The 25,936-nt window shown below is 42.1% G+C and overlaps 1 protein-coding gene across 3 annotated transcripts in view; it reads right to left on the bottom strand.

Annotated features, from left to right (window-relative positions):
- NID2 (nidogen 2 (osteonidogen)) overlaps window positions 1-25,523 on the bottom strand; it is a 59,950-nt gene extending 34,427 nt beyond the window's left edge. For all 3 annotated transcript variants that reach the window (XR_001145413.1, XM_012724500.1, XM_012724501.1), the window contains exons 1-4: window positions 25,167-25,523; window positions 24,259-24,567; window positions 15,546-15,778; window positions 7,837-8,561 (exon numbers count right to left, since the gene is read on the bottom strand). Coding sequence is in view for 2 of the 3 variants with exons in the window: in XM_012724500.1 (XP_012579954.1) it covers window positions 7,837-8,561; window positions 15,546-15,778; window positions 24,259-24,567; window positions 25,167-25,400 (1,501 nt within the window). In the remaining variant the exon portion in view is untranslated. The remainder of the gene's footprint in view (window positions 1-7,836; window positions 8,562-15,545; window positions 15,779-24,258; window positions 24,568-25,166) is intronic.
- Window positions 25,524-25,936: the final 413 nt, after the last annotated feature.

The raw sequence follows: 25,936 nt of genomic DNA, 5'->3' as shown, positions 1-25,936 counted from the left end.
GATTCTTTTTTGCTGCACTCTTGCCACTCCGTGGAAGGCACCCACATCTATTTCGAAAGCTGGGTTAGAGGTCTGATCAGGTGTTTGGGGTTAATCAGCGGAGACTTCAGCAAGTGAGCTTTGCATCCTACTCTACAAATCAGGCTTAGCAGTAAAAGAATGCAGTTTATCCAGATGGATTTTACAGCACATTGATAAAAAGCCCAAGTGAAAAGTGAGCGTAGCATCAGCATGAACTTTCCGGCAGTGCTGGGCAGCACAGATCCTGGAGGAATCACACATCTGAAGAGACAGGGACCTATACTTCTGAATCCAGTATGGTGCTGTAAACCAAAATTACCACAACAAAAAGTACCAACAAATGAAAAGGCAGCAAGCTGGGGGTTGGCAGGGCAGATCATTTGACTCAAGTGAGAATGAAGTAGGTGACAAGATTTGGTGACTTAGCTGAGAAATTCCAGTTTGATAAAAATAGAAAATTAGGCACAACCCTGAACATTTTTCAACACAGGAATGTGCCATAAAACTCAAGCCAGAAAAAAAAAAAGTCGATAATGATTTAAAAAAAAAAAAAAAAAAACAAGTAGAGAACGCCTCAAGAAGTTGCATACCACTGTCTACCATGGGGCTCAGAAAAAAAGTTTGAATTTAAAAATATGTAAATTTGTCAGTCTTGGATTTCTCCAACTCAGACAGTCACAACTAAGAGAAGACAGTGCCAAGGCGGGCTGGCATGCCTGTGAGTGTGCGGATAGGGGCGGCTGCTAAGGACCCCCTGCCCCAACTCGAGAGTGCTGGGGTATCAGAGGCTCCCAGGCTCTAAGGCCCCATCACACACCTCGCTTCAGGCAGCTCTTCTACTGAAGAAAAGCGCTCACTTTCCACCTCTAAATTCAGGATGACTTTCTTTCTCCCACCTCCCTTGCCAGATACTCTATTTTTTCCTTAGTGTTTGTCTGAACACCAAGGTGAGAAGGCAACCTGAATGGGGTGTCACGGGCAAGCAGGAAAATTCAGGTAAAAGTAAAAGCAAACTCTAACATCACTCTGCCCCCAAATTAAGGATATGGCTGGGTTCTATTTTATATATATCCTCAAACTGGCCTAGAGAAGACTTTTCTTCAAGTAAATTCCTGTACTAAGAGTAAACTATGGGCTAGGGGGAGAGGAGGACACAGATGTAGGGAACTAGGCTAATTTCTCTAAACTAGGGATAGTCAGAGCTTTTTAATGAGTAAGAGGAGCAAAGCAATGTAGTCAGCAACTAAGAAATGCAACTGTGCACATTTTCAAAGTTGACTGGCATGCAGACTGCATTTTTCTAAAAAATAGTAGTTTGGCTCCCACACCAGGTTACTTTGAGACTGGAGCTATGATCAGAATGGACTCCTATTAGTAAGTTGCCTGGGATATTTTTAAACAAATTTTTGTGGAATATTCTATTCTCAGGATGGAATTTGAGCCAAAACACATGCTTAGTCTTCCAGCACAGTGCCAGCCACATGGGAAATGTGGGTTCCTCACTGCAGGAGAACATAGGATCCCAGTTCTGTGCTAGTATTCACACAAGCGTGCACACACACATGCACACTTAAACTTATACTGTTAGTTTAAGTGAAAGGTAAATGCTTCTTGCAATTTTCACCCATTCATTCAATAATACAATAAATATTTTGAGCACTCACTACGGGCCTGACGCTAATCTAACAATTAGGAATATAGCAGGAAACAAAGAGAAAGAAAGTCCTGCCTTGTAATTAATCTTCTCCTGAGTGGGGGGGGGTGGGGGTGGTGGTGTCATATAGTATGGTGGATGGTGTCACAGGAAAAAAGGGCTAAAGGGAGCAGGTGACTTTGTTCCTTTAAATGACATAGTCAGGGAAGATCCTGGGAGATGACCTTTGGGTGGAGGCTAGCAAGGCGATGACCATGGAGGCAGGACTACTACGCTGGGCAGGAGGAACTGGGAGTGTGGCAGGACACAAGGACAGCACGACAAGCCAGAGAAGTCTCTCTGGCCAGTCCTAGTGCCTCACAGACAGGAAGGACTGGGCACTCATCTGCCAGAGGACTGAGAGGACAGCGCCATGAGGTGACTTACGGTATGTCAGGAATAAGTCGGTGCTTGGTAGTAGAATAAGCTGGTAGAGAGAAGGGCCAGAGCCGGAACATTTCGAAGATGGAGTGGACAAAATCCATGCTGATGGAGTGGAGGTAGGGGGCAAAGGAAGCAAGGGTCCTTGGTGATGGCCATCACTCAGAGTAGGAAACTGGACGTGTGGAGCTGCCACTCACAAAGATAGAGAAGCTGGAAGAGCCAGTTTAGGGACAGCCTTTGTAACAGCCAAGAGGTGTCAAGGAAGTTCGACCTCAGCTCAAATGACAACTGAAACTCTCAATATAGCACTGACCAACCAGAGAGCTGCGACCAACCAGAGAGCTGCATTTGGCCCAGTGGGCTCTGGGGCCACTGAGTCAGCATCACCTGGAAGGCCTGTGAAGCATCACCCAAGGACCTGCCAGCTCAGACTCTATGGGTAGATCCCAGAAATCTGTGTCATTCACTCTTAGGGGATTCTTAAGCCTGTTGAAAATATTCAGGAGTCAAAAATGCTATTTCTGGGTAAGAGAATGTTCACTGACTCAGGTAATTAATTTTGCCTGGCTAATTAGCAGCTTCTGGAGCAGGTGGCATTCTAGGCAATGCCCTTTTACTCATTCCCGGCCTGCTGAGAAGAAGAACCACAATGTTCATGGCCCACTTAGGCTTACCTCCATAAATATCAGCATGAAGACCCTTTAATGAAGATCACTCAGAAATCAGAGCGCTCCTGATAGGCACTGAACCTGGACCTGTGATCCTATAGGTGACCGTCCACAGCAAAAAGTGAGGCACCAGCAAGTTGACTTCTCACATTTCTGCGGGTAGTGTATGCAGACTCAAGGATGCTCAACTACTTAAAATTGTTAAATCATGTCTGAACTCCTGAGGATCCAGAAACAGGTGCAATGAGCATATCCAAAAACAGAGGCACTTTTTTTTCTGCTTCAATGGTCATTTAAATGCCTTGTCACAACAATTGTTTTGAATGTATTTTCACACACTCCTGTTCTAAGAAGATGTTATCACCATTGCACATATGAGAAAACTGAGGACCATGAAGGTATGATCGGATTCCTACAGTCTTTCCATTTCACCAGCAATACTCAGGTTTGGTAGGTTTGGGAATCACTAGGGGACCTGGTTTAGAAATGCAAATTAAGGTTCACAAGGTGGAGGAGGGGCAAGGAAATCAGCAGTGGAAACTGCCCCAGATGACTTAGATATAGGTGAATTAGAGCCCTCACTTTGAGAAACACCGCTTACTCTGGGGCTTCCTCTCCCTTGAGTGAATACATCTTTCTTCATTTTGTATGTTTTTCATTTTTCATCTCGGTTGTAGTCCTGGTGGATTCCCACCACCACTTCACCCTGTGCCATCACCATAATTCCATGTGCTCTTCCCACCCCAGTTTTGACCCTGTTCCCTTCTTCTCCCCCCTAGAATGTCTCTGGTTTATAGTTGTTTGTTGATTTAGATTTTACTTTATTACAATTTTTTTTATATAATCCCTTACACTCCTGCTATGATGGATACCATCCAGTATTTTTCTTTTTCTTTCTGGCTTATTTCTACTCCAAGGTATCTACCCAAAGGACACTTGCACTGCTCTCCCTTGAATCCATCCTCAGGCGCAGGCTGTCTCCCACCTGTTCCTGCCTGGGTATTCCTGTCTGGAAAATCAGACCCAGACTCTGCTGGCCTCTCAGGGCCCAGCAGGAGGGAGGAGGCAGTGGACTGGAATAAGCTCAGCTGGTAAGAGTTTCATTAAATGAACTTAGGTGTTGCTAAAGGAATCTTAATATGGGAGTTTTAAAACCTCATTTCTTTTATCTATTTAATGCTTTTTTTTTTATTCTTCCGATATCCTTAATAGAAAGAAAGATGGGGTGGGGATACATAGAATAAAGCCTCTGCTAAAGTACCTGAGACTCATCTTAGTTGAGAGTTTTTCACAAAAAATGTGTTTGTTCTGACCCATCCTTTCATCTTCATTTTTCCAGAAACACTTAAGCACTTGTCTTCACCGGGGTGAGGGGAGTGGTGTCCTCTTCCACTGAAGGCTCTGGCCCAGCCACGTGTGGGAGGTAACTGGCTCTAAGCAGAGTAGGTTCATTGTATGAACACAAAAGGGGGCCAGGGGCTCCCCGCCCTGCCTGGGGCTGCCCCGCACCTGGAGTGATTTTTACTTTGAATGGCTTTTACTACCCCCTCCAGAACCCACATTTTCATTGCATAACAGTTTTTTCCAAGTTTCCCAATGTCCCCAAAATGATAAGATAATAACAAAAACCACATCCAACTTCATAATAAAAGCCAGTAACATGGTTTGCCCTCCAGTTCCACTGTTTGCTTTTGATGTTGATTGGACAAACAGATTAAGACAGGGCTTGGGTTGGGGATTGGTTTATATCCACTGTCATCACACTCGTGGGCTCCCCATATAAGTGTCTCCACAGTATGAGGGGCAGTGGGGGCTTCAGGTCAGGCCCTCAGCCACCTTGAGGTACACCAAGAGGGTGTTTTTATGCCTGGGAGTTGGCTCAAATTCATCCCAGAGTAGAAACCACATAAGCAACATGTTCCTTCAGCCTTTCCCAAAGCCGAAGTAGACTGGAGTAGGGGACACCGGGAAATCCCTGTTCATACCCAAGGTGCCCCCAGCACAACCACCATCTCAGTAGAAAGATGAGGGTCCACCCTGGAGCAGGAATGCCTGAGGTGTCTGAACACCGAATGTCCTTCCTCCTAATCCACTGTGCAGACTATTCAAATAAACTCAACAGGCATAGTAATATCCAAGCCCCTGTATGTCAACCTCATTTTGCAGCCTAGCCTATAGCACAGGTGCTCTCTGGTCTAGTTAGCTGGAGCCCTCACTGGCAGCACCCCAAGCTGCTCCCTGAATGTTTGCTCTAATCCCTTCGTGGCATCATCGCCATCTTGGTCTAGCTCTTGCTCAGACAAGTCATTAGTATTTCCAAGTTTCCTTCTCTGTGAGGTGGGAAGGATGTCCTCATAGGGCAGTCTGGAGGACCAGCCATGATCACAGAATCTGAATCCACTTAGAGTCCCAGTGGGCACTCGACAAATGCCAGTAAAACTCCCCCAGAGCCTAGGACAAGGAAGGGTATGTAGCAGGCACTCAGGTGACTTTAGCCTTGAGAATAAAACTACCAGAACTGCCTGGAGGAAAAAGACACCTTTGTCATACTATTGCTGGCTCTCTGGTCTGTGAAAACAGAACCACAATATTAGACTTGAGGCCACAATTACAGTGTTCAGGACATCCTTGCTTGGTCTAGACATAACATAGCAGATCCTAATTTTTTGAACATGAAAAGTATGTAAAAAGAATCCCAAGGGGTATAAGATAAAAAGAAAAGGGGGAAGAATTTTGTTGGCTTCTACCTAAATCTTAATTTCCTGCTTTAGCAAGATGACTCTAAGGACGCTTAAAGGAGAAGCTAAAATTTGGCACAGAGTTTCCCATACCCAAGTGTACTTCTTACAACTACATTCTCTCCATTTTAGAGCTGAAGAAAACAAAGGTAAACAAAGTGTATGTGTTCCCCCAAATCATATAGAGCTGGGAATCAAGCTTAAGTTCATCTAAGATCAAAATCCACACCCCTCCTCTTCAGCAGGGAAAATCAGGCAGGTGGCTGATGGCTGGGTGTGTCTCTGCCAGGATGTTGACCAGCTTTTCAGAGGGAATCTACTTTTTCCTCAGAGATTTCTGGTGCAACCATATTTTGTTTGGGGGAGAGAAAAGTCACTGCTAATATAAGCCAGAGTATTTAACAACGCCATGGTCATATTTCACAATCTTCCTGCAGCCCAAAGTAAAAACAGAGGTTCACCTATTTTCCCTTCCTGCCTTATGTTTTTCCTCTCTGCTAAGAGTGGTTGCTGATTATTTTCTAAGGTCCCAAAACTTCAAGTTAGATCTTTCTTCCCTAAATGTCTCAGTGTACTAACCAACTTTTTCATATCCAGTTTGCCTTTTCCAAGATACGAGTAGTAGATGCTTTGTGGCTGCTGACAAATTTCAGAGTTCATGCCCCAGCAGGGTGGTGGCTGCCTGATTTTCTGTGACCAGTTCCTTCACCTCCTCCAGTGTGACTCCACCAACCTCAGCCTCTCACAACTGAAAGCAGGATGTGCAGCCCCTTCTTAATCTTTTATAAATCACTCCATGCTTCTCCTTCTTCATATTTCTGCCTTTCCCAGGGCAGGAAATCACCTCCTCCAGATGACAAGACCATTCAGGAGCACATCTTTACCTCAAAATCTGTGACACATGGCTTTCCATTTTCTTTAGCTACAAGTAACTCAGGCTATTCAGGATTTTGTCGGATGGGCCTCATAAAATTCCCATAGCCAACCAGATAGAAACATGGTCCTTAGGCACAAATTAAGGCATAACTATTTAACAAGCCCATTCTTCATTCACTACCCATGCCCCATTGCATTCCCACTGTTTTAAATCTTCCATAATTAGTAACAGCCACCATCATTTATCAAGAACCAAGTCGTTTGGACATTAACCACATGCATTATCTCATTTAATCCTCTTGACAAATTTAGGAGAAATCAGAGGCTTGGAGGTTACATAAGTCATCTCGGGTCACCAAGTAGGCGTGGGGTGAGGATTCAGACCTAAGTCTGACATAGTACTGTCCACTATCATTACGTAATGCCATGTTAGTCACAATAGTCTTTTCCCTCAGTAAATAAGCACTTCAAGAATCTCTTGTAGATCAATACAACAACAGAAGAGCCCAGAAGGCCCTTTTTGTAGGTTGACATGCTTTTTAACACAAAACAGGGTGGTCAAAAGAAAGAGGGAAAAGTTTTCTTTAAATACACATGGGGCTAAAGAATGCTTTCACTTCGGGCCTCTTTCCTCCTATTAGAAATGTGTATAAAACCTCAGAGAGGTCAAATGAGCAATCCCTGGAATAAATGGAATGAGTCTGTGGTCTGTTTCCCATCCCCGTGTTTATATTCCTGACTGGGAAGACAGAGCTGATATGACAAGTCTCAAATAAGAGAAGGCAACAGGCCTGCCTCCTGTGCTGATTAACCACTGCCTTCTCTTGGCATTGCTGCCTGGCCTCACTCCAGTCAGTGAGTCATAAAGTGAGGGTAAGTCTCCAGGGAGGTGAATACCACAGCTGCACAGTCATGAACCAGAAATGACAAGACACAGGTGGTTAGGGCGTTTCTTTCTCCATGGGCTCACTCCCCTGCATCACTAATGTGCATCTAACCAAAGGAAGTTCCCAAGCTGTCCCATAACCAGGTAAGAATCTGGAATGTTCATCTGAGCCAGCTCAACCAGCCACTTAAAACTAAGACTGTAACCCCCCTACCCCCGCTGAAATGTGTATAAAACCTCAAAATGGCTTACCTTTGCTGAACTTTCAGACAGAAATACTTCATTACACTTGAGAGGGCAGCTGGCAAGAGCAACCCAGCTCTGCCCCCATCACTTCACGAGACCCATTTTTAAAAAATGTTCTTAATGATCGAGAGACTGCAAATGGAATTTGCCTGCCAAGATTTACTTGGCAAAAGAAAGATACTCTATCTCCTAAAATATAGGTTTAACATCAGCTCCAATCTTCCTGTGGCTAAACTTTTCATCTACTTGCCAGAAAGTTCAGTCTTGACATATGAAAAGCCAGCATCTAAAAAACTTTAGCACCCCATTGTCTAACCCACTTACCCTCACTGTTGGAACCGATGTCATCAATGCGACCCTGTGGTGAAAGGTGACCTGGCACAGGATAATTTAGAAGAACTGACTCTTGTTCAGGATGGGCTGGAAGGCTACCCACTTCTGCAGGTAATGCCCTTCCATCTGGGTGGGGCTGCATGCTTGTATTTTCATGGTAGGATGGTGGGGCTTCCTGGGCAGGATCCAGTGAAATCCTTTCTATCTCTGATGGTGCCAATCTTCTGAGCCCTGGCTGTTCAGAAGACTCGGCTTGGCCTTTAGTATCTAAGACATATGTATTCTCCAGCGGTCTCCCCACTTTGGTTTGAGGGTCCATGATAGTGGACTGTGTTTCAGGGTAAAATGGCCACTCACTTGGTGTTAAATGTGGTAAAGGGGAGGCCAGATCAGAATCTGAGGGAGAGATTCCATGTCCCGTGGGCCTTGAATCAGCTTTAGAATGAGAGGAAAGTTCAGTATGGCCATGGCCATTTGAGGTCTTCTCTAGGCTATCTGGGGGATCTTCAACGTCCTCCTTGATCTCATCATAATAATCCAAATTGTCTTCAGTATAGTCTCTTTCTAGGTCTGCAGCATGACTGAAGGAATGTTCCAGGGGAGCTGAAGAGGAGGCTTTGAAAAGAACTCCAACTGTTGCAGGCCTGACATTTTCCAGCGGGGAGGTGCTGCCTATATGAAAAGCCCACACTCCAGGAATGCCCAGGTTACTGTGTCTAAATTAAAAGGAAATAATGACTTGTAACAAAATTGTCCATTCCTTATCCCACTTTCCTATAAAGAGCAATTTATTTTAAAACTGAAAGACTACGAAATTCAGATTCCATTTTTACCAGAATATTAAACCAAAGAAAAACAGATGTAACATAATAACTAAACAGATTATACTGGGATTTTGATGTAAAATATCTTATGTAGTAATAGGTTTCAATGACCATCGAGTCAGAAATCGACTCTATAACCCACACGCTTATCTAAAACCTGGCTATTTGAAAATAAACAGAAGGTGGAAATATTTTATTCTACCTCTACTTTTAACATAAGAAAACATAAGCTTAAAAATCTTTGTCAAACACTTAAATAACAATACTGCAGGCTTTTGGGAATAAGTTACATGGCAGTTGGTAAGCCAAGTACTTACCTTCAATGCAGTCTGCAAGATATGGGCAGTGACTCAATTTTATAGAAAAAATAATTTTAGAGAGGCTAGTCAATTTTCCTGAGGTCACACAACTTGTAATTAATAAATTTTGGATGGGGATTCAGAACTAATAGCAAGTCTATGCACTAAACATCTACCTCATATTATGTCAGTAAATTCATACTGTGTCATATTATGTCACTATACTTCATCAACATCTGAATTATCATTAGTTCACAAAATGTTAGACATTTCACATTTAGCCACATATATTAATCAGTTGATTCACAAAGAATGATGAATACAAAAATTCAAAGAAATCTAAATGCTCAAGTCTAAAAAATATTGAGCAAATGCATAAAGTTAAGAGGAATATAACAGCTTAATCAAAATGACCTAAATCATAGGTGAGAGGTATTTAGAAATATCTGGAACAAGAGAGCTCACACTCTCTTCTCTATGAGAATAGAAAAGGGACACCATTCATTACTCCAAAATATCCTAGTGATTCATTATTTTAAAGTCAATGTTATATTCTGAAGAGGAGACTTATCTACATAAAATCTTTTTTAAAATTACAAGAAAAAATTAATCAAACAAGGTTCTGGCTTGCTTGAAACACCAGTTGGTGTACTTCCTTGGGTTATGTCCAAAATATCAGGATGAAAGCTTTCCATGGTATAGAAGATCTCCTTAAAAGTCGGTAAATAAGGAACAATTATATGGAAACACAAAAGACTCAGAATAGCCAAAGTAGTCTTGACAAAAAAACAAAGCTGAAGGCCTCACACTTTCTGGTTTCAAACTATATTACAAAACTACAGTAATCAAAATAGTATGTTAGTGTCATGAAAAACAGATATAAATCAATGGGACAGAACAGAAAACCAAGAAATAAACCTACACATAAACGGTCAATTAATTTATAACAAAGGATTTGAGAATATACGATGGGAAAAGACAGTCTTTTCAATAAACAGTTCTGGGAAAATGGGACAGGTACATGCAAAAGAATAAAAATAGAACACTCTTACACAATACTGAAAAACTAACTCAAAATGGATGAATGCATTGAACATAAGATCTGATACTTTAAAAATCCTGCAAGAAAGGCAGTAAACTCCCTGGTATTTACTCCAAAAGTAAAAATAAACAAGTGAGACTACATCCAACTAAAAGCAAAATAAATAGTCAATAAAATGAAAGGGCATTTATTAATTATTTCTTTTACTACACAGAAGCTTTTAGTTCATATCTGGTCACAGGGTGAATATCCAAAAAATACAAGAAACTTATATAACACAATAGTTAAAAAAATAAACAATCCGGGGAACGATATAGGAATAGATATTCCTCCAAAGAAGCCATGTGGGCAACAGGCACATGAACAGATGCTCAACACTGCTCATCAGGGAAATGCAAATTGAACCACATTAAAATGTCACCTCACACTTGTTAGAATTGATATTATAGAGAAGAAAATAAACACATGTTAGTGTAGATGTAGAGAAAAGGGACCCTTGTGTGCTGTTGGTAGGAATGTTAACTGGTGTAGCCACTATGGAAAACAGTCCAGAGAGTCCTCAAAAAAACCCAAATAAAGCTAACATGAACTAGCAATTCCATTTATGTATAATTATCTGAAGAAACAAAGACACTAATTCAAAAAGATACATGTAATTACATGATCATTGCTACATTGTTTGTAACAGTCAAGTATAGAAACAACCTAAGTCCACTGATGAATGGATAACAAAAATGTGGTATGTATTTATACACACACACCACACATACTCATATGTATGTGACACACATATAATAATATTATTCAGTTATAAAAAAAGAAGGGAATCTTGTCATTTGTGACAACTTGGATAGTGACTGAGAACAGTATGTTAAGTGAAATAAGAGATAGACAAACACTGTATGGTCTCACTTATGGATGGCATCTTCAGAAAATTAGCAAAAGCTCCTATATACAGAGGACAGAGTGCCTGTTAACAGAGAAAAGGAGTAAGGGGAGAGGGGAGTGTGAGTGAAATGGGTGAAGTAGGGTAAAAAGTAAAACTTCCAGTTCCAAAATAAATAAATCATAGAGGTTAGAACATCATGGTGACTACAGTAAATAATTCAGCATTGTAAATTTGAAAGTTGCTAAGAGAGTAGATCTTAAAAGTTCTTACACAGAAAAAAAAAGTTATAATTGTCTATGATGATGGATGTTAACTGGATTTCCAATGATTATTTAATAATATTTACAAATGTTGAATCATTATGTTGTACAATTGCCACTCACGTCTATTACTAAATCAAACAAGGGGGAAATCAGTGAGTATGGTATGAGTTAATGACTAATAAGAAAGTGATGAGTCAGCATAAAAATAAGAGACCTTTGCTCATTTAGGTAAGTACTTACTACATTCAGATGGAATGCTATAGCAATGTTTTTCAATACAATTCTGAAATTCTGGATACTTCCCTTCTCTCCCTCATCCTCTCTTCTCCTCTCTGGTGTGCACAGGCCATGTGTGGTGCTGCTGGTGCAACATTTAATTTTAAAAAAGAGGCATCCAGAAAGCAAAACTGTGATCCTCTACACAATGTGTTATGAATACTTGGCAACCTGGTGTGTCGGAAAAGCAAATAATGAACACTAAAGAGAGGAGGAGAGAATCCAAAAGATCTGAAGATACTGAGTTTAATGTCACATAGGAGGTGTTGCAGCTGTGAAATTTCTTCTTGAAGTTAAAAACAGAAAATAATAAAAATTTCAAAGAATAGGAAAATACAAATTTGGCAGGAAAAAAGCTAAATACAACAACTTAATTAAATTAAATCACTGTCTGCTTTTATCATTGTACATGCTTGAAAAATAACCAATTTAAGTTTTATCCTAAAATCTATGGTCATTTGGAAAGAAAAATAACTGTATTCTTTAGAAATGCATACTGAAGCATTTAGGAGTTAGTGGCATGAAGTTTGACATTTACCTTAATACTTAAGTCAATACTTAAGGGATAGAAAAAACTTATTTCCCAGAAAGGAAAACAAAGCTACAAGATAGGGTAACAGTGACTTCCTCCCTGGGCTTTTAAGAAGATAAAGTGATAAAACCACATAAAAAAACCTAACACAGGGTCCTACACATTAGCACTTAGTATTTTCTAGGAAACAGAGTTCTAAGTACAATCTGAAAAGATGCAAATCGGTGCATTTTTTATTTAAATCTGCAGAAGAGTTGTGCCAAATGCTATAAGCTACATAATGTATGACCTTTGAGTTTATAGTTATGAGACAAATTTACAGAAGACAAAGATTCTATAAACCAGGAAAATAACTTTATTCTTTGGAAATGATACCGAAGCATTTAGGAGTTAGTGGCATGAAGTTTGGAATTTACGTTAATACTTAAAAAAAAAAAAAAAAGAGAGAAAATGGAAAAACACTGACAACTTACAAACCCAGGGTGGCAAGGATTTGTGTGTTCATTTAGTTATTTGCTCTACTTTTCTGTATATTTTTGAAATTGAAGTAATATAAAGTAAAATAGAAGATTAAGTTAAAGAACGTTTTTGTGATTTCAAGGTAAAGAAGACATTTCTAAAAAGAACAGTAATGCCTGCAATCACAAAAGGGACCAAAAACTGACAACTCTAAATTTATAACTCCTAGATTGTAAGTAACTTTAAAGATAAACAAGTGGATAAAAATAATCGAAGCAGATAAAATGATTAATAGCCTTACTGTATTTTTTTCTTATTTGTAAAAGCTCTGCACAACCCCAGTAGAAAGTAGCAAAGGACGTAGAAAGATAAATCACAAAACATAGAGAAATGACCATTAAATAGCTAAAAAGGTGTTTAGTTTTACTAGTAGTCAAAGAAGTTGAGTCAAAATAGCAACACTTTATACCTGTCAGACTAACAAATACAAAGAAAAAAGAATTTGTAGGAAACAGATATTGTCAATATTGTCAAAATCTCGAAGTGAATTGTGACAATGTAAGTTGTTGAGATGTTTCTTAAAGACAATTTGTTAGTAGACTTTAAAGTGCTGAAGTGCATATATCCTTCCTCAGCAATTTTACTTTTAATGATTTATTTAAAAATAAACAAGAATCTAAGCAACATTACGCTGTTTACTGCAACAAAATAACAGGAAAAGTCCCTCTGTCAGTTGTTTTGCCATAATTATATTCTACTTCCATCAGCAACTCAGAGGTGTCTGGGAAGCATCAGAAATAAAGTGGAGGGAGGCAAATGGAAGTTGTGTGTGTGTGTGTGTGTGTGTGCAGGTGTCTGAATGGGGGAGGATCATATAAGGGCCTTACAGGTTTTCGCCACCACCACCTTGCACCACTGTGTAGACATTAACACTTACTCCAGTGCTCTTAAGTTGTTGATTCATTTGTCTACCCTATTAGAATGCAATTCACTACTTGTAGGGCCTGTGCCTTATCTTTCTTCCAAGTGCATTGCCCACTGTGAGCTCTTGATAATGCCCGATGAGTAGAGAATCTGTGGGCTTCACAGAAGAGGCTGGAACCAAGGGAGAGGAAGCAAGGAGCTAAATTTTCTTCAACCTAAACTAAAAGTCAGCCTAGATGGAAACCCAAAGAGGTCCAATATGGGTGATAAGAATAGGAAAGGATGGCCAGTTGTGGTGTCTGAATGATTCCAGGGCCCAGCTAAGGGACCAAGTTTTTGGAGTCTCAAAAAGGAAACATTCCAATATATGAATTTGTTTTCCATTTCACCTTCATTCACCAAACAGCTACCAAGAACAAAGGTCACATCTCTCAACACCGAGCAAATGAATACAAGTATTGCCTCATGGCTGCTGAAACTAGCAGGAAGTTGGAGAAGTAGCTGATGCTTATAGAAGGAAAAGAAATAGCTTCTGCAGTGGCCTTCACATCTTCAGAAAATAACAGTCACATTCCTGAAGAGCCTGAGGAGACAAGCAAAAGACCCTCATAGAAGAAAAACCCAAAACCCCAGGAAATTTCGAAGAAATCTGGAAGATTCACCTGGCTCTTTTTCCAAACCCAATAAAAAAGAAAACTTTTTCCAAGGAAGAATTAGTAGTGATCTTGAAAAGATAACTGGCAGTGGGAGTCCTCCCAAGTGGGAGAAATCTGTCCTCAGAGAGGAACTAGTTAGTGACCAAGAAAAGACAGGAACAGATTTGTCTCCAAGAAAAAGTAAATTCTCTCCCAAGGAGCAGTCGCTCAGCTGCAGACTTGAAAAGGCTGCTGACAGAAGAGTAATACCTCCAAGAAAAAATTCCTAAAACTCTCACAAGATTAGAAAGGACAATTCCCTTATAGGCACACCCTGTGGTGGCATTTTACAACCTCTCTCCCATACACCCAAAGAAAACAAAATTCTCTCTCTCTCTGTTTCTCTGTCTTTCTGTCTGTCTGTCTCTGTCTGTCTGTCTGTCTGTCTGGTGCTCTCTCTCTCTCTCACACACACACAACAGACTAGGGTCCAGCATAAAATAAACAATTCAGACTCCAGACATGTGCTTGAATTTTGTCTTTACCAATTAATTACCTTGAGATCATAGGTAACTAACTTAACTTCTTTAAGTTCATTTGTCAAGTCAAAAAAAAAAAAAATAGAACTTAACCTGCAAGAATTCTGCGAGCTTTAATTAAGGTAAATTCTACAAGTGTTTAGCACCATATTTGGCAAACACTAAGTTCTTGATAAAGTTCAACTCTGCACAGAGTCCGCTCTGAGCAGAGGAGACATCCAAATACGTAGGGTGTGTCAGCATGCAGGAGCAATGTAATGAAACAGAAGCAGTCGAGAAAGCCTAAGTAACCTTTACATTCTGTCTGGTTTCTGGTTCACATTCATGAAAGGAATAAAAGCAAAGAGATACCCTAAGAAGTTATAAAATTCATAAATATCAAGTGATGCTAACTCATTCACTGGTGTGATGTGGACCCTCAAAACACAAAGTGGCTGTTACTACACTGGTGGAGCAAGCCCCTGCGGGGCAAGCCAGTGCTCAGCCTGGCGCCTCATGGAGAACCAGGCAGTAAGAGTTCATAACAGAGCCATGGAGCAGTCCTGAAACTTCCAAAATTCTACCAGTCTGTTTGTTTGTTTTTCCCCTTAAGTGGTACTACTACCAATTTAACTTTAAATATTTATCTGTCTAAAGACTAAATCACAATGTCATCTCCTGTGAAATCATTAACCTGGAAAAAACTCAGCATGGAGAGTTACATTACTGGCTATTTTTATGTGGTTCCAAGAGCAATATTTTCCATAGCAAGCCTTAGTGGCTCAACACACACACACACACACACACACACACACACACACACACACACAATTCTGTTTCCTTTATCTATATCAAATAGGACAGGAAAAATAAAAATAAAGAACTCTGTATTTTGGTGAACTTGCTCCTCCCAGAGACTAAATGTCTTCTTTGGAAGACACCAAGATAGTATTTAATGGGCTTATAGCCTCTAAAGTTGAACAATTCCTTAGAGTCCTGACACCCCAACAGGAAAGGGCCTAAGCCCTGTGTTACTTACTGGTAAAGATTTTTCACAGACTGTTCTGTGCTAGTCAAGCTGAAATAAGGTCCCTCTCGCTTCAGGTCATCAGCCTCCCCTCGGCCGAAGCCCACCCGGGCTGGAAGCTCAAGCTGGACATTGTACGATTCTTTGGGGCGGGTTCCAAAGAACTGAAGGCCATTGGCAGGATAAAGAAAGAGGGCGTAGGTATCAGACCCATCAGATACCAGAACTGCCTGGAAAGTATTCAGCTGTGAAAAAAAAAATAAAGGAAACATTCTTAATAAAACAAAGAACGAAAAATAAAACAGAATGCAAGCAAGGCATCATTAAGTACGAAAGGGTTCCCCTCTTCTTAAAATTTCACCAAATTGTTTTTATACATAATAAATATATTTTTTAATTTCTTCCTCAGGTTATACTTTTATAAGCCATATCATAAGTGTAATCATTTTCTCCATTTTGATTAATATGCACTGCTAAAAAAAAAAAACCCGAGGTTTAAAAAATTAATGCATTCATTAATCCCTCTGCACATTAATTCATATAGTCAGGGGCCTACAGAGCATGAGGCATGAGGCTTGAGGCTAGTGCTAGAGCAGCAGAGGATGGAAGACTCTGCCCAGGAAGCCTCAGGGCTTAGGACAAACAGCCACCTGAACTGTAGAAGTGACTGAAGGAGGTGGCAGCGGCCACAGAAGAGGGTGTGTGCCCAAGTCCTCAGGTGACTTGCCGTGAGGAGGCGTCACTGAGACGGCTGGTGAACGTTAAGAAAACACAGCAGGAGCCAGATCAGACCTGAGACACACCCGGAGCCTGAATTAGCCTCAAACACAACATGCAGGTCCCCACAGACTTTAAAGTTGAATTTGCTTTGCAGTTTCAAACAGATGCTTGTTTGCCTTAATCTATAACCAGGTATCTTTTTCCCCACTACATTGATTTGTTAATGTTGTTCCATAATCTTTAAAAGAAGTTATTTTTGGGATGCAGAACAGCTCCCTCACTAAAACCCACTCCTTTTCTAATTTAGTGGAGGACTAGGGAGGCTTTTTGTTTGCTTGTTTATTTATTTTAAATAATCTGACTCTTAGAAATATTATTTACAGCCGTCCCGGTGGCACAACAAGTTAGGACACAGCAAAGCAAGCCCGCAGCAGCTTCAGTGTGAGTTCGACCCCTGCCCCTGAGGTGACCCACATGGCAGGGCAGACCTCTCCTGACCCGCCCGCTGCTCCCCTTAGCAGTGTTCTTCATCAATCTGCCTGTTCTGCTCCCAACTCCGTCTCTGGTGAATCCTCTCACTGCCCCTGCACCGTTGGCCCGTACCCCAGTTCTGTATGCACAAATAAATCTTAAAAAAAAAAAAAAAAGAAATATTATTTACTAGTACAGCCTTATTTCCCACTTTTTTGGCGAAATAGTATCAGGCACAGAAAAAAAAACATCATATTTTACTACATAAAACCTGGCAACCTAGAAGAAAATGCCTGAATTGTGTTCTGTTTTGGGTCCTGCTCCATTTTGTTCTGAAGCCCTCTGCAAGTTAATTCTTCCTTTCAAGTTTAGCTTCAGTGCTTGGAGCTTTTGTATGCAAGGTAAAGGCCTTCAGATGTTAAGATACTTTTCAAGAAAGACACCTTGCCTCCTTTGTTTCAGTTTGCTCCCTTTAAGTTAACAAACTTCAAGACAGGGGTCCTATATCTGTTATTATTGTAGCTGTTGTTTGTTTCATCCACAAGCCTGACTTCACAAAAACAAAAAAAAAGGCCAAGAAGGGATGTTTTCTGAAATTCCTCCCAGCTAGAAAGCGATAACTTTTGCCAAATGTAAACAAGGCTGTTCTGCCTCAGTCCATACATAATATATATTACGTCACCCATTCACATTGATTCATCACTTCAGAGTTTAACTTTGCTCAAAAGACATAAAGTTCAACCAGGGAAAGAAAATACAGGAGGAGGTGAAGGGGCCTGTTTGAAAAAGCTAAGCTTTCAAAACTCCTGGAGTTTCAAAACCCCTCCCCACAATCATGTTAGATAGGAGAAAAAAATCCTGGTTCTGAGTTTAGAGAAAAATCTATCCGATAAGGGAGGCCTGTAGATTGTGAAGGAACTGAAGGGGCTTGGGGTAGAGGCAAAAGTAAACAGCTGTGAAGGGGAAAGTCTGGGCTTTTATTATGGGGTCTGGGTGGTTCACACTTTTTTTCATTCTTGCAGTCAGTCAACAAATTCATTTCAATAAAAATGCAGCCAATGTCTTTTCTATGTCTGAGACAGGCACACATTATAGATGGTAAGCATTTGGTGGACTTGTGGCCACTGAAACAGGCCAACAGGGGAATCTTAAATCGAACGGATGATCCCAAAGAATCTGGCTGTTCAAAAATCACCACATGCCAAATGATCACTTGTAAAGTTGGCTCTAAATTCTACAAGTAGTCACTAAAGAGCCCACTTGGTGAAGTACTGAAGGGCTCTCTCCACTCCCCTCTCCCCCCAGACAGGAAAAGTCTTCACATTTCTAGAGACAAATCTTTGCAAGAACCCCACATGCTGATTCTAAAGGGAAGCCCTGCAAAAAGGTCACCACTTGCCAACTTCCCTGCGTCCCACCGGGAAGAAGAGCAGCACAGAGGATCAGGGCCAGTGGCACTCAGCCTGCAAGCTCCCCCACCCCATCCACTCCTCCCTTCCACCCCCCATTCTGTTATCAGAGAGAGAAAAGCCAGACCCTTTAGCAGAAGCCAGTATAGGACTATCACCCATCAGGGGTCAGGGGTTCCCAGGCAGGCCCATGGATACAAAACATGCCCCTCTACAAGTTTCTAATAATTTTTGCAATTCATTTAATTAATTTCAACTATCTGGCAAAAAAATCAAATCAGTGCTATTCTTGTCTCAAGGGGTCTGCCTATGGGTGACTTACAAAAATTACAATGAAATTAAGAAACAAGGTCAGAGTCCTCTTTCCTGTCAGGGTGACAGGAAACTAAGATGCTGCTTAGTTCCAGCATCACTGATTTCTGGCTTCTGTGTCTGGTGTGAACACTAACCTCATTCCTTAGGAGAAGCCCCCGTCTCCTGTTACTGGAGTGCCATTGTCACATATATGATTTGCCCCATTCATTTTTGTGGCCTAACTCCTATAGACCCTGCCCAAAATGCAAAGCTTAGTGCTATCACAGTCCAAATAATATGTCATTTGTGACACTTACTCTTTAGCAAAACTTCAGCATTTCTCTAGCCAATTTTCATGTATGTCTCTGTTCTCTACATCATCATAGCTATCCCTAAGACTTGGTTTAAATTCTTTCAGACAGACAGTAGACCTCCCGCTGCTGGACCTCAGCTCTAGAAGTTGAAACAAAGCCTTGGTTTTACCTCCCATTTTCTCTGTGACTCCAGCCCCCCTTTTTAAAGGACAATCATCCTTTGAAACAGGTCCATATGCCTTAGTCCCCAAAGAAAAGCTTTAGTGGGCCATCTTCCACCCATGTTGACACCCCACAACTCCCTCCTCCAACCTCAGACCTCCTAGCCTTCTCCCAAGACAGGTCTCAGCTCTGAACAATCCCTCTTATTGCCTTATTGTTAAGGTCCATTCATAATATCTATTCTTTCAGCCCAACTGAAATTGCAGATCAACAAAACATCACCCACACCACACAGAACTGTATACCCCAGTTCTCTATAACCCCATCCTATGAATATCAGTAGTAACTACAGAACAATACTCACTCCCCCCTCCACCGGAAAGCCATACAACGGAAGTGACCTATAGTCCTCATTATCTCTCCTGTTAATAAGTACTTTGAAGGTCAATACCCATGACAATTCAAGGCATCTCAGATTAACTGAAGTGGTAAACACTAGTTGTTCAGTTGTTTTCAGACATTGTTACAACTTGATATTCCTGCAATATCAAGTAAACTATCCTGTCACACCCACATGAATATCCATGGAGAGAAAGGGCAACAATTAAAACTGTTTAGATGGTAAAGATGTCTTCCTCTGATATCAGTAACTTCAGTAACTTTGCAACATAAAGTTGGTATGCCAAGGTTTAAGAAACTCATGTAAAACTCACATGACCTTTCAAGCAAAGTAAATTATTTGCCAAACGCTATCTACAGAACTATTTAAAGAGTCACAGTGCTCTGTAAAGGAATCAGAAGAGCCCACCTCAACATGGGTAATTGGGAAAACATCCTCTCTCCAAACAGAATCCTTATCACCCTTCTAAATGAAACAAATTCTGAAGCCAACTCAACATATGGCAATGTCTGAAGAATGATTTTCATTAGGAAAGTAAAAGAGAGATGGAATCCACAAATCTTTTCCTACTCCCCTCAAAAGAAAAGGCCCAAACAGCAACTGTAATTCAGAAAACTTTGTATCTAAAGAATCTTTATGTATTACAGCATCTGTATAAGACAAAGAAATAAAAGAACAAGAATCTGGATCTACCAAGGTAATGCAGGGGAACAGAGGGGTCATACTAAATCCAAGATAGAGAGTAATGGCTACTTACAAGGTCACCTTCATTAATTCTCACAAAAATCCTGTCAGATGGCACTGATACTCCATTTCATAGATTAAGAAATTAAAACTGAGGTTGGGTCACTGCTCCCAAAGCCACTCTTTCAACATGTTTTAATATCTATTATCATCATCTGTGCAACTACTCTGAAAGTTGGGTAAGGAAGGTATTATTCCCATGAAACTGAGAAAAATTATTTTAGAAGTCACTTTATTGTGCAATCAACTAAAGCGCAGCACTGAGAAGCTAGCTGCAGCCACTTCAGCATAAAGTCAGTCCCTGGCCCTAGAAGTGACCCACGTGGCACAACAGACCTCTCCTGTCTCTCGCCGCTACTCCCCTCAGCAGTGTACTGAGGGATCTGTCTCTGGTGAATCTTCTCACTGCCCTTGCAGCTCTGGCCTGTACCTGTACCCCAGTTCTGTATGCAGAATTTTTTTTTTTTTTTTAGAAATAAATCTTTACCCAAAAAAGTCACCTTGCACTATAATGCTTAGTTTCAAATAACCTGATAAAATTAGCGTCTTCAGGTTCTATCTAGAGTCATTTCATCACACCAGAGCTTCTGTACAACTAACTGCTCATCTCAGATTTATCTTATTCAGCTCAACTTTTATCTTTTCTCTGTTGAAAAAGTATAGCAAATACAGCTGAATTCTCTTCAGAGCACTGGAATACTAATTTTGAGGTAGTAAGACCTCAATAGTGTTTTTGGCATTGGATTTTATACCACATTCATTCTCCTTTTAAATAAAATATGGTTCCAAGGATTCTTCTCGTTTTAAGGTCACATTGGAACAATAAAACTCAAGCCTGACTTATTGGAAGTCTTTGGAAAAGGTACAATTATTGTGCATACCTCTATCACTTGTGCAAAGGAAATGGGTCTTGCACAATGTAAAGTCTGTGTAAAAGCAACAAAAACAACAAAGATTCAAGAAATCTGTATTCTAAACCTGCCTTTGCCTCACTAAGAGCAGGGGTACTTGGACTTCTTTTTGCCATTATCTGTGAAATGAAAACAGTAAGTCTTGTATTTACCTCAAAGGCTTGTTATAGGAAGACAGTATAATAAAATAAAGAATTTATAAGCTAGCTTGCATAAACAGCTTAAGAATAATTGTCCAAGTAATCAGACTTTCCTTTGAGGCCAAACCTTCTCACTACAGTCAAAAGGGAAAAAATCCTGCTTAAAATTCTTCAAAGATTTCCCACTGCCAAAGAAGGAGTCCAAACTCCTAGCAGAATTATGATCTTTCCCCACCCCACAGCCTTCCCAGACTCATGTCCTACCACCCTTCTTCAGTAATAACGTGCAACATTCTGTGCCAACACATTACACTGTATAGCACATGGGTGAAATGTTGATGCCAGCCTTTCTACTGGGAATGTTCTACTCTGCTCAACTCAAATTCCAAGCTACTTTCTCACTGAAACTTTCCCAGAAACAGTCCCCTACCGTACTTAGTTTCCTTAAGTCAAGGTATGACTTTATTGATCACATTAAATAATTCTCAGTGATCCTATTATATTAAACTCCAAATTCTTAGGAGTAAAGAGCATGTCCTCTAATGATATCGCCCCAGTCCTACTAGGGTTGTTGGATAAATATCAACTATGTTTAAATGCAAATTACTCATGCACATACATATGAAAATATCACATATAAGATAAATACTTAGTAAAAAAGACTAGAAAGAATGATAAAGTATTAGAATGGTGGCCTCTGATTGGTGAAACTATAAATAACGTTTATTATTTTCTGTTTTCTGAATTTTTATGTGCTGTTAGGTACTGGTGACATAATATAGGCCTGGTAATTTTAAATACATTATTAACTTATAAAAATTTTTAAACTCAAACAAAAATGAATGAATGAATGCGGTATAATTATGGGAATCTTACTTTATTCACTTTTCTCCAACCCTCCCACTAGCACAAAGATATTTAAAATTTTTATTGAATTGAAGGTATTTTGTTGAACTGAATATTTGAAACCCCAAACCCATGCAATACAAAAAAAAAAGAATTCAAGAAACAAAACTAGCTATTGCCTGAAAAAAAGTGAATTACAGGGCCTTCCTAGTGGCACCAGGGTTAAATCTCAGGACTATCAAAAGCTTTTACCAGTCACTGCAGCACAAGTCTGATCCTGGCCAGGGAGCTGACACACATGATGCAGCAGACCTCTCCTGTCTCACCCACTGCTCCAGCAGTGTATTTCAGTCAGTCCATCTGTTCTGCTCCCCACTTTGTCTCTGGTGAATCCTTTCTCCTTCCCCACCTCTGGCCTGCACCCCAGCTCTTTCATTTAAATAAAATAAATTTAAAAAAAAACTGAATTACAAAAGGTCACAAATTCAAATGATTTCTATTTCTATGTCTTCTTCGCTTCATATAGTATAGAAAATCTTACTCTTATAGAATGCAGGACAAGAATAGCCACATATTGAGCTACTTGGTGAGAATGGGCAATCTACTTAATTTCTCAGAGATGATTTGTGCCCTCTTACTATGGTTAAGTAACACTTTGATGACTTAAAATAGAGAAAAATTATAATAAGCATTTCAGCCTCTGGAGTAGGCCTCTTTAGATTTAGGTCTAATTTTATTAGGAGGAAGCTCCTGGCTTCTCCAGGAATGAGGCAGTTCTGTTTGCCAAGGTGCCGTGGCCCACCTGACGTCTATTTGGGGTATTTTCAATGTTTCTGCCAAGCCTGCAGATGAGGAGCTCAGGTTTTACTTACTCAGGTAGAGGTTATAAAACAAATCAAGGACGATTTGCTGTAAACTAGGAAGTATATAAACTGGTACTAGAGAACAATTTATAAAAGCTGTCAAGAACTTTATTTAAAAAAAATGCATCCTCGGTCCTCCCTGGTGGCGCAGTGGGTTAAAGGACAGCACGGAGAAGCTAAAGCCGCTCCCGCATGAGTTTGATTCCCACCTGCCCTGGAGGTGACCACATGGCGTGGCAGACCTCTTCTGACCCGCCCGCTGCTTCCCTCAGCAGTGTACTTCGTGGATCTGCCTGTTCTGCTCCCCACTCTGTCTCTGGTGAAGCCACTCGAAGCCCCTGAGCCTCTGGTCTGTACCCCAGTTCTGTATGCACAATAAATCTTTAAAAAAAAATGCATCCTCTCTGGGCCACCAATTCCACCTCTGAGAAGGTCAATTAAGGGCATTATGCAGAGATTCCAGCTTTTAAAAAAAAAGTGCTTCACAAGATTATCTGTAATGATAAAAACTTCTAAAGAGCATGAATGGTCACTGGGCACAATGGCAAATCCACTGTAATCAATATTATGTAGTCATATAAAAGATATCATAAAAATTTATTTACTGGCATTAAAACATATACACAATACAATAGTGGGAGAGGCTTAGGTTACAAAACAGTATGTGTAGTATAGACCATCACAGTGACAAAGAGATACAGATATGGAAACAAACAAAAACTCTGATACACATGAAAATGTTTAACAGTGATTACTTCTGAGCAGTAGGAAAATGAGAGGTTGTTCTCTTTTAAATTGTTTGTGTTTTCTGATGTTTTCCCTTCAATGGATATATAATTAGAAATCATTCTTGTATATTTAGAGGTGATTCTAAAAATAAATAATCAAATTGTAAAGAGCCCTTGGAATTAGGAGCCTACTGCATCTGTGGGGGTGGAGGGGAGAGGGGCCCTCATAAACCTTAAGAAGTTCTCTCTGGGCCCTCCCTGGTGGCGCAGCGGGTTAAAGCACAGCCCTGAGAATCGGAAGCCACTTCCGATTGAGTTCGATCCCCGCCGGCCCCCAGGTGACCATATGGCAGGGCAGACCTCTCCTGACCCGCCCGCTGCTGTACTTCGTTGATCTGCCTGTTCTGCTCCCCACTCTGTCTGTGATGAATCCTCTCACCGCCCCTGCGCCTCTGGCCTGTACCCCAGTTCTGTATTTACAAATAAATAAATCTTAAAAAAAAAATAAGTTCTCTCTGCTCTAGTGACCACCTCTCAGAAACTGGAGACAACTGCCTTCTTCACTCCCAAGCTACTTCTGCCGCAGTGGCACCAAAGGATACACCAGGTTCAGCGCCAGGAGGGCAGCTCAGGGCAAAGCACAAACTAGTGTCTGGCTGCCAGAATCCAAGCCCATCCGTTAATTATCAGTAGCTCAGGGGCCAAGTATTCCTGATCACTTACTTCTCCGGAAGGTGGTACACCGCGCGTGGCCTCCTCGTAGGCGCCCACATGGTCCCAGGTGGCAAGGAAGACGTGGGTAGGCGTGAAATGTGCCGCAGCTTGCGGGAAGCCCGCGCGCACGTAGCGAGCCGCCAGGCCCAGCACTGCCGCGGAGGTGTCCTGGCGGTACAGAACGCGCCCCCTCCCCTGGCTGGTGTCGATGTCGGCCAGGAAGGGGGCAATGGCCGGGAAGTCTGTGGGGAAATCATCATCCACATACTGAGTCTCCCTGGGGAAGTCCTGAGTGGAGATGATGCCGTTGGTGCCCACCTGGGGGATAAAGGGACAAATGTGACGTCCGACGCCCTGGAGGAAGCGCAAGGGCTGGTCCCCCCCATAAGTCCAGACGTGCGCGCCCACCCTGCTCTTCACGTAAGGAAAGGAACCCCGGGAGGCAGGAAACTCCCCCTTACCCACCCGCAGGAAACCGGAATTCTGGTACCCCGCCACTAGCCCAACTTCAGCTGGTATCCCACCCCATATCTCTCAAGCGGTGCAGGAGTTTTAGGAGTCCCGCACAACCCTGGACAAACGGCTAAGTCCTGGGAGGAAACAACCCTTCCGCTCAACCCTCCCGCACAACCCTGGAAAAAACCGCTAGGTCCGGGGAGGCAACACCCATTTCTGCAAATGTGCACACAGCCTTCTCACCGCCTGAGAATCCCATCTTCTTTTCTGCCCGGCACGCTAATGGGGGTGCAAATAACTTTCGCTCTCCCCCTCGAGGTAAGGAAAAGCAGCGGACCAGGCAGCAGCATCGGAGACACTTCTGGGGCGCTCTGAGGCAGTCGGAGGCAGCGACACTACATTGACCCCCAGGAAGACACTGCGAGAACTCTGCCAGGTTCACCAGAAGGGGCCGAACTTACGTAGAGGTGGCTGAACTGGGCTTCGTAGAAGTGCAGGGGAGTCTCCAGCTTCACCGCGGCTGAGCTTTCGTCGTCGCCTTCCTGCAGCAGCTGGTCCCCCAGCGACTGACCATAAGGGAAAAGCTCGCTTGAGTGCAGCGCAGCAGCCTGGGACGACAGCAGCAGCAGCAGCAGCAAAGGTAGCAGCGACGGCGAAGTGAGCGCCGGCCGCCAGGCCGCAGGGTCCCCCCGCATGCTCGCTCCCCCTGTGAGCTGCCCCGCCGCTGAGCGCGTCCCGGCCGGGCCAGCGGGTGCACTAGCCTCGCCGCGCCTAGCTCCAACCTGGATCCCCGCGGGCGCCCGGGTGGGGCGGGATTCAGGGCCTTCCGAGCGCGCTGACTGGCTGCGGCCCTCGAACGGGAACCAATCACCTGCTCTGAGAAAGTTCGACAGTGGTCGCCACATCTGGTTCTTGTTAAAAGATTTCTAAGGCTGCAGTTTCAGGAGCGGCTGAGCTGGCGAGGTAAAAGTGCCTGGCCATGACATTCCCGAGCTGCTCTTTCTCCTCCTTTTCTGCTCCCCAAGAGCTCCCAAGGTCCTCCACCTTCCTGTCGGGGCTGCCCAGTGGTCCCCGCGAGCCCCGCCCGCGAAACCAAGAGGCTCATGAAGTCCGAAGGCGGCGGCGCTGCAGGAGATGACCTCAGCGCGCTGGAGGGGACCCGACCGCTGCGGATGCAGCTGCTGGCTGGCGAGATGTGCCCCACCAGACTGGCAGGGCGAGGGTGTGGTGA

The sequence above is a fragment of the Condylura cristata genome, unplaced genomic scaffold (genome assembly GCF_000260355.1).
Source record: "Condylura cristata isolate star-nosed mole 26May11 unplaced genomic scaffold, ConCri1.0 scaffold00013, whole genome shotgun sequence".
Classification (NCBI taxonomy): Eukaryota; Metazoa; Chordata; class Mammalia; order Eulipotyphla; family Talpidae; genus Condylura; species Condylura cristata.
The sequence above is the reverse complement of the archived record's forward strand: the minus strand, read 5'-3'. Positions and strand labels throughout refer to the sequence as shown.